General features: G+C 29.1%; 2 protein-coding genes across 2 annotated transcripts; one reads left to right on the top strand and one right to left on the bottom strand.

Moving 5' to 3' along the window:
* Nucleotides 1-1,520: 1,520 nt before the first annotated feature.
* LOC107189773 (transport and Golgi organization 2 homolog) lies at nt 1,521-2,723 on the top strand (the record flags this gene model as incomplete). Its single annotated transcript, XM_015578387.1, has 4 exons — nt 1,521-1,662; nt 1,891-2,140; nt 2,227-2,445; nt 2,528-2,723. Coding segments are annotated over exons 1-4 (807 nt in total), but the record flags the coding sequence as incomplete, so codon positions are not given.
* Nucleotides 2,724-2,926: 203 nt separating this feature from the next.
* LOC107189664 (Fanconi anemia group D2 protein homolog) lies at nt 2,927-9,002 on the bottom strand. The gene is made up of 16 exons (XM_015578248.1): nt 8,770-9,002; nt 8,489-8,707; nt 8,099-8,372; nt 7,644-8,003; nt 7,197-7,557; nt 6,690-7,123; nt 6,516-6,607; nt 6,230-6,404; nt 5,892-6,149; nt 5,488-5,821; nt 5,089-5,404; nt 4,141-4,347; nt 3,764-4,061; nt 3,448-3,665; nt 3,133-3,341; nt 2,927-3,055 (listed from the first exon to the last, which is right to left on the bottom strand). Exons 1-16 carry the CDS (start codon nt 8,927-8,929, stop codon nt 2,927-2,929), a joined length of 4,044 nt encoding a protein of 1,347 aa, XP_015433734.1. The 5' UTR covers nt 8,930-9,002.
* Nucleotides 9,003-9,132: the final 130 nt, after the last annotated feature.

The raw sequence follows: 9,132 nt of genomic DNA, 5'->3' as shown, positions 1-9,132 counted from the left end.
CTAATGGATGTTTCTACGAATGTTTTTATATTTATGTACTCCAATGGTTAAAGTAATGGTAACATCTAATTGTAAGAATAATTTTTGTATTCATAACATAATAAGTATGTATAAAATATGAAATGTAAATATTGAAGAGGAAAAAATTCATCTCATTTCTTTTAAATACTTCACAAATTAATATTTTTCAAGTTTTTATTTTACTGAAAAGCTAGAAAGTGAAATTATAAAATAATTAAATATAAAAAGTAAAACTATGATAGGAATAAGGGGACGGGTGTAAGTTCAGTTTATCGGCGAGGGCAGGGGTGTGAAGCCTATTTCAAGGGTTAGAGAGCGGAGAGAGGTATCAAAGTTGATCAAAATGTGCCTAAATTTGATTGGTTGCATTTCTACGCATGCTCGGTACCACGAATTACGAAAGTGGTAACCACAAATTAATATAATTATATCAATGGACCATTCACAGGTCAAAGCGATTTTGTGGAGTTAATCGATTTGGCGAATGGGTGGCTCATTAAATGAAAATTGAAAGGGAATATACAAATTCAATTATTAAAATATATAAGATGAATTAAAATAGAGATATCGATTTGAAATCATTTATTGTTCTAAATTATCTAAATAATACCTTACGACGCTACAAAAATGTCTACCACATTATCATGTCTTTTACAACACGTTCCTTCGCGAGCACACTCGGCTTCCGCTAGAGGAGAAAGTGATGTAAGGGAAAGACCTCCTACCACTTGATCTCGGAGTTATTAAAAATTATGCGAAATTAACATTCGGGTTAACATTTATTTCAGTATTTGAAATAAATTTATCAAGCAGTAGGAGGCCCTAACACCTAAATATTTACATTGCTTTTTCCCCTAGAGGAAGTCGAGTTTGCCCGTCAATGTTTATCACTCGTCGCGTTACTGCGCATGTGTAAAGCAGCAGCCAATAGAAATTAGGCACACTTTTACCCCGTGCCCCTCTCGTAAAGGTACGATCCGTCACTATATTACTATGTCCATGATCCCATGCATGTCGCGGAACGTAAGAATAGTTACATTTGGGAAACGTTACTTTACCAGATTTCGATTGTAAAATACTAAACTCTTTTAAGATATTTAAAAAATGAATAAATACGTGTAATTATAGAAAATATTAAAGAAATTTTTAAGTAACACATAAATGTTAGCGACTACAATAGTGACGTATACACATACTGTTAGTGTATACATATAATTTTAGCTCTATTTTGAAATATTACTTACATTTGTATCCTAAAACAGTAAAGTAGTCACTGTACATTTTTGTACATATTATCAGAATGAAGCAAACATTTGTATGCAATTAATTTCTTATCTTTATCAATCAACATAATATGTAACGGTATCTTAATTTATGATGAATGAGATATGTAGTAATCTTATCAGTATTGCATTAATGAAAACGTAGTTTCCTCTGATATAAAAGCTACTTGCTCTGTAGCATTTACCTTCAAGAGAAATCAATAGGTTGTTTCAATTATGTGTATTGTATTTATTTATCGTAATCCTGATGCTGATTCTCAGTCCTATCGATTAATTGTGGCCTCGAATCGGGATGAACATTTTAAACGTCCTGCATTATTAGCTCACTATTGGGAAAATCATCCAGAATGTTTGGGAGGTATGTCAAATATGTTTAATATTAATTTGAAAAATTATCTATTAACAAATAATTAAATAAATATTAGTATACATATACTTAATTTATATTAACTACATATGTATTATAAAAATTATTAGAACTATAGTAATGTCCTTTCCATGTAATGTATACATAATATTAATTCATTTTATTTGAATTGAAATTGTTTATCTTATACTTAACATAAAAATAATTTCAATTTATCAGGTACAGATATGGAAGTTGGTAAAGAAGGTGGAACATGGTTCGCTCTATCGATAAAAGGAAAGGCTGGTGTGGTTTTAAATTTACCTAATGAAGAAGGTTTAATTAATAGTCCTAAAACGGGTCGAGGTTACTTAATATGCAATTTCATTATTTCAAATGATTCTGCAATTTCATATTTAAATAAGTTACACAAAGAAAATAAAAACAATCAACCATATAATTCATATGCTTTGATTTTGATTGATTTGCAGTAAGTAAATAATTTCCAAAGTCTTAAGAACTACTATAGTTTTTTCTGTTAGTAAATAAAATAGTGTTTTACTTTTATTTGTTTAGCAATGCAGATGTGCACTGTCTCAGTAGTTCTGTAAAATCACAAGGACCCTTTACAAGTCCAGACACATTGTTTGGTTTTAGTAATAGTAACTTTGATACTCCTCTCAAAAAGGTTGAAGAGGGGAAAAAAAAGTTCAGAAATATTGTTAACAATACTAAAGTGTCGAAGCAAGCAGAGCTTATTGAAGAATTGTTAAAGTTTCTGAAATCAGAAGAAAGGTAATTATTATTTCAAGAATTATGAACCATGCATTACCATCCATATAAGCCACATATTTCTTTATATTTTAAATAACCATAGATATTTACCGGATCCAGAGTTGCAACGACGGTGTCCAACAAAATATGAAGAACTTAGTTCAGTTTTTATAAGTGGCAAAGAATACTGTACAAGAACTCATTCTTTATTACTAATTAATGGGAACAATGAAATAACATTTGTTGAAGAAACGCTTATGCCAGATTTAACATGGAAAAGACAAATATTTAATAACAATTTAATATGTGACAATAAGTAAAAATAGTAAAAATGAAAAAAAATATATATTTTTTATATTAGTTATATCGTTAATTTCAAATATTTACATTGATATTAATATCGTACCAATAAAAAATACGTATATCTTATCAACACAACGAATACGTGTTTCGTAACGCTAACCGATGTTTTAATTGAGACTTTTTAATTTTCCACTTAAACTTACGATATGTCGTCTTCATTAGCAAGATCATCATTTGAATCACTTTCTAATATATCCGACGATACGTCGTTACTCACTTCATCAATATTATCAGAGCTTGGTAAAGTACTTTCTTCTGAAGATAAGTTCTGGAAATAACAGTAAAAGTATAAAAATATAATTCAAATAAACTAATGAAGGTTTACATATCAAAAAAATACCGAACCTGTGAGAGAATTTCTTGGCCTTCCAGATTTTTATTAATTAGATTCCCCATCCAAAAAGCGGCAGGACTATTATTAAGGACTAACATTCCTTTTACACTGTAAAGCAGCCTTTCGAGTACAGACTTAGCTGCAGGAACATATTTTGTTAATGTAAGATCTTTTTTTTCCGCACTATCACAGCATATTGTGTGTAAATATCTTGTACCTCCTAAAACATGAATATTTCTGTTCATATTTAAAAGATAGTATTTTATTTAACATATAATTTGATTACTAGCAGTTTGGTACACTTGATTTTGCTAATTCATATATACCTTGCATCATTTTCAGTATTTTAGTTACTTCCTCTATTTGATACTTCAAATTGTGTTCAAGAATTGGCATTCCAACATTTAAAAAATATTTCAATAGTATGGGCATATATTTCAAAAAAATTAATACATTATTTTTTGTAGTCAAAGTTTTGGATATTTGAACTAACTTTTGAACATTAGATGCAATTTCACCCCATAATTCTATCCTTGTAGAATCTCTGAAAAAAAATTCATGAAAAATACTTATTCTATGTAAAATAATTTTTTAAAAGTATTAAAGTAATTTAAATGAAACAAAATATATATACATATATACCTACTAGCCAATGGCAGTGCTATTTTCATACCATTGATCAGACCATCAAATATTTTCTTATAGAAGGAATGAAAATTACTCCTTTTTATAGAAGGAATTCGGCTTAAACAGTCTTGAGGTTTCTCCAACTTAGCAGTTTCATCTGGTAACCATTCCAAAACTGAAGTAATTGTCTTCAGTGGTAATGGTTCATTATCAATCCAACTGTTTAATAATCCAGTCACGGCCTTTTTGTATTGAGGAGTAAAATGTTTATCCTCTGGCCACTGAAGGCATAAAAATCCAAATGCCATTTTTGCTTAAAAAAAAAAAGAATAATTTAAATAAACATGAAATCAATACTCACTAAGTAATGAATTTTCTATAATATTCTTCACCATATTTTCCTTTGCTTTCCTTAGTATAAGACTCAGAATGTTTCATTAATGATTGACACATATTAATTAATGTAATAGCTAATGATATTTGCGTGGCAATGTCAGATAATGACTCAAAGTATTTGCATGATTCCGCAACAAGTCCTTTACAAGATCGTAATGCATCATTACTTTCATCTACCTGACTCGCTAAAGTCCGCAACCCCTCTGGCGGATGACAGAAAAGACAAAGTTGTTAAACTAACAAAAATTTGCACGACTGTCATATTGCCTCTTTGGTTATTGTAGTTTCAGAAGAGTATCACGACAGACAATTATCACAAAAAGTAGATGTTCTGAAGATACATATTTTTTCAGAAACAATCATTTATTTTACCTCGAATTAGTTCTGGCGATAATATCCACGCCACTTTTTTTTTTCAATTTTTTGCAACTGTTGTAGATTGCTCACTACCGTTGTATTTGAATGACATAGTTGGACCAAGCGCAGATGACAGTTCTCTTATACATGCCTAAGTAATAAATACGAGAATATTTTTCCCTCTTTCTTTTTCTCTTTGTATTAAAGGCTTCCAATTAAAAATTATTTTCTCCATTTCTATCTAATAACTCCTCCTTCAAATATCATCTGCGTTTGGCCAGTCTATATACTCCGTGGCTTAACTTAATTTGGATCTTTCTATGCTCACAATAAAAATCTGCGACCACAAAAAATCTAACACAAAAGGTAGAGTAAATATGATCAAATTTTATAATTTTTGCTGTTAATGCTTCATTACTGATTAATTATTATTGCAATGATTGATTAGAAGACCTAGGTTCACTTGATTCTAAAACTTCTAAATTCGTTCTAAACACAATGGGAATAATGATATGGTGTTACTATCGAAAAATGAACTGCAGTAACGAAAGAGGCACTGCTGTATTATACAATTATATAGTAATAACCTCGTAATAACATATTATAAGTAACACTTTCAAATCCTTTCCAATTAAAAATTTTCGTCAAAAGAGATAACAATAATTTAGCAGCTTTGTTATTTTGATTCTCACTTCCCTCTCTCAAAGTATCCACAATATCTTGTAACTTTGAACAAATCTTGGGTAGTACTTCAATTAAATCTTTTACAAAAATTTCATTATTTTCATATTCAAACATCCCCAGAAGTTCTTTAACAATAAAACATACTTGTTTTACAGATATGTTATGCTTTGTAGGCTGTGTTTTATTTAATTCCATTTTTATATCAAGAAGATGAACTACCTGCAATGATAACTACAATTATTACAGAAATGTAATCTTAACCATAATATTTTATCTTAAATAAAATCAGAACATATTTATACCTTTGCATCCAATTTTCTAAAATACATTGGGTTTTTAGAACATATTAGGGAACCGAATTCCCAGTTTTCATCTTCGCTAAAGCTAATCGATTTTTCTGCAGCTCTTTTCTTTCCCTTTTTACCTTTTTCTGCAATTTTCTTTTCGATTCTTATAAAAGATGGTACCGGAAAATAGTGAAAGTAACATGGAGCCGGTTGATATTTGGTATCACATAAAGAAAACAATATGCTTAATTCTCTTTGCAAATGAATTAAATTGTCAAGTCGTTGTAATATTTGTTTTTGTAACAAAGAATCTTTTTGTGTGACAAAACCACTAATTACTTCTCGAAACCTGAAATTTATTATTTTTTTGACATTATTATTGTTATAGTTGTACTCCTTAATATAAATGTTCCACTCACCAGTTAATACAACATATTATTAAATCTATTATTGAATTTTCTGCTATGTCAAAATTTTCTGGCATTAATATTGCACAGCCTAGAAGAGAGTCTATAGCGTCTAAATCTCCATTTTCGCTAAGTCTTATACAACATGTTCTGAGAAGTTTGAACGTAATTGCTACAATTGCGCCATACTTTTTGTTTTCAAACGTGATAACACTGTTTTGAGGTTCATCTTCTGTTTTGTTTAATCCAAACTTGGGAATTAATTCTCCGCTGAATAATATGTTAAGTATTATAACATATAAATACGTAATTGCGTTAAAGAGAATAAAGAATTCAGTAATATTGTATACCTGTAATTGTCTTTATCAGTCATGTTTGCATTGACAAATTCTTCCTCGATGTAACTTGTCAAATTTTGTATGAAGTCTGCATCAATTTCTTGAGCCTGGTAAATAATACGTGTTAACTGATCATAAAATAGGGCTTTCGACCTCGGACAATTCTTCACATTGTTCAGTACAGTTTCTATGAAAGCAGAATGTAATTTACTTAATTTAATATTCACATAACACCTACGCATTAATTTTTTAAATTATTTTATGCATATTAAAATATTAAATGCTTTACAATGCATACTAAATAAATTATATGCGGCATTAGAAGTTTCAGCTGTTTTCATTAAATGTTTTATTGCCATAACTGCTGCTAGAACACCTTTACATTTTGTTCTGAAATTTAAAAATAAAAATATGTTTAAGAACTACATTTATAAAATTACACTTAATTTAACTGTAATTGATGAATACATACTGCGGATTAAAACTAGATAACTGCTTTTGTAACAGTATGAATAAATCATCTCGTAGAGAATCAGATGTAGAGCTGGAGTTCACACATAAATTTTGTAATAAATCATTCAATGTTCCAACTTCTTCTAAACCCAAGTTATCTAACTTTTCCAGTAAAATACGAAGATGATTACAATGGGGCGCTAAACATTGTCTCTCTTCTTCTGTCATTACCATTTTACAGAGAAATGCCAAAGCATTCTTTACTGTCTGATCACTGTCACCCATAAGGAATATAATTCTTTCTAATATTTCACGTTGCTTGAACACATTATCCCTGTAACATCTAAACTGTAGCCGTAACCATTCAATAGCAAAGTCAATAAAGACACGTTCATCTGTTTTCAGTAAATTACTTGTCAATTGCAACACTGTTGATTGTAATTCTTGTACAACCTAAAATAAATAGTTTTTATTATTTAAATTAAAGTAATAATTCATATCCATTTTAAATTTGTGGTACACAAACCTGTTTGTAATCATTATATAATAAATTTAATAAACTTGCTCTGTAAAAACCAGATCGTATATGTTGTTTAAATATAATTTCAACATTCTTCTTTTTTGTCTTTGTTGTTAAAAATATAAGAAGTAACATAATGATATCTAATGATTTTGGATCTTTGGAAATATCTTTTATAAACAGAAGTGCAGTATTCACTGTATTTTTTGAAAGAAGTATGTTCATTTTCAAAGTATTGATTATACTTAATTGATTTTGGTAACACTCTTCAACTTTTTCTCCAGCAAGAGGCTGTATGTCAGTATTGCGTAACACAGTTAATGTTTTTTTAAAGATTTCCGTATCCGAACAATCTTCTAAAACAAATCTATACAAGAATTAATACATATTATTAAAAAGATAAATAAAAAATTACATATATTCACAACATATTACTCAAATAAATAAACATACTTTACAACAGCTGGTATAGCATTTAGGTTTATATTTGATTTTAATAAATTTAATATTTTATTTTTGTATTCATCCAAATATTTTTTCGTAAGGTTCAAATTACTTATACAATTTAATATTAAAGTTATCAATTCTGTATTCTCATCTAATACTTTATCCAAAATTTCTGCAACAGTTTGATGCTGTTTATCAATCACAATATCAGGTAGATATAAGATCAATTCACTTTGGAACCACATAGGACAAGTTTCCAAAAGCTGCTCTAAATTTCTGGTTAAAACATCAGAAGTAGTTACAACATCCAAGAAACGAAACTGTTGCAACAATGACAGAGCCCACGGTACTGTCTCAATAGAATCACTGTAACAAAACATATAATGGAATTATTAAAAAAATATTCTAAACATTATAAGAAGTATTTTATTCAAAAAGTGAATTATGTAAAGCATACTTACGCCATAAGTATAGACTCGTTAAGTTTGATCAAAAGGCTACTATATATTTCTGGATGTAACTCTGATATTTGCAGTAAAATTTTTATCAGAGAAGAACTATGCAATACATTCGATACTGTATTATTAATAAATATTTCCATATCAGACAAAGCATTTTCAAGATTCTGTTCATTTTCAAAATACTTTTCCATTAAACTAATTAATTCTTCTTTTTTATACTTCTTTGAAGTTAATAATGTTTTCATTTTCTGTTGAACTATTATAATATCATTACCTGCAACAATTCAATAAAGTATTTCAATGGTTATCGGTACTACGTTTAAACAAATATTTACATTTTATGTTAAAATACCACATAGTTTACAATTCATATATTTAATTATTACTTACAAAGCATGTGTGGAGCATCTGTGTTTAACTTAATGCCAGATTCTATTAAGAATTCCACAAATTTACAGTGCACAGTAGAAACTGTATTAAAATTTGTCTTTGATGTAACTGATGAATTGAGTAAAGCATTTTTACGATAAATATTTTTGGACCTATCTTCCGTTATATTTGGGTCCTCCCGTCTCTTTTTTATAACTGTAGATTCAGCCAAACCTTGACCTATGAATATTTTTATGTTCAATAATTTTGCCTTTATTACAAAGTATTTCCTTATAACTTACATTGACTTGAAAACGAATTACTGCTTAACAATGTATTTCTGTTAACTAATGTCTCTTCATGCAATGATTTAGTATCAGAACTTCCACTATCTGATAATACCTGACTTCTTATTATGTTCTTATGCAAACCACCTCTAAATTTAAATTTTCTTTTATCCATAATTAATTGACAGTAAGTATTCTCTCAGACGATTACAAACATTCCAAAGAATCAAGCAAAGAATGCTTTTTCGCGCGCGAGATCAGGACAAACTGGGACAAACTGCACAATTTGTAAAGACAGTCTACTCGGTCTACTCATATTATAGACCTAGAGGTCATATCTAGGGACGAATCGATGCAAGTAAATACGAGTACACCCGC

The sequence above is a fragment of the Dufourea novaeangliae genome, unplaced genomic scaffold (assembly GCF_001272555.1).
Source record: "Dufourea novaeangliae isolate 0120121106 unplaced genomic scaffold, ASM127255v1 scaffold162, whole genome shotgun sequence".
Taxonomy (NCBI): domain Eukaryota; kingdom Metazoa; phylum Arthropoda; class Insecta; order Hymenoptera; family Halictidae; genus Dufourea; species Dufourea novaeangliae.
Note: the sequence above shows the minus strand (reverse complement) of the source record. Positions and strands in the feature narration are given on the sequence as shown.

Excerpts from the sequence above, each read along its gene's own strand:
- LOC107189664 (XM_015578248.1), bottom strand. The coding sequence starts at position 8,929 with ATGGATAAAAGAAAATTTAAATTTAGAGGTGGTTTGCATAAGAACATA. Across the intron at positions 8,004-8,098 it reads AACGAGTCTATACTTATGGC|TGATTCTATTGAGACAGTAC; the intron begins GTAAGTATGCTT and ends GTTTTGTTACAG. Across the intron at positions 5,405-5,487 it reads TTAGAAAATTGGATGCAAAG|GTAGTTCATCTTCTTGATAT; the intron begins GTATAAATATGT and ends TTATCATTGCAG.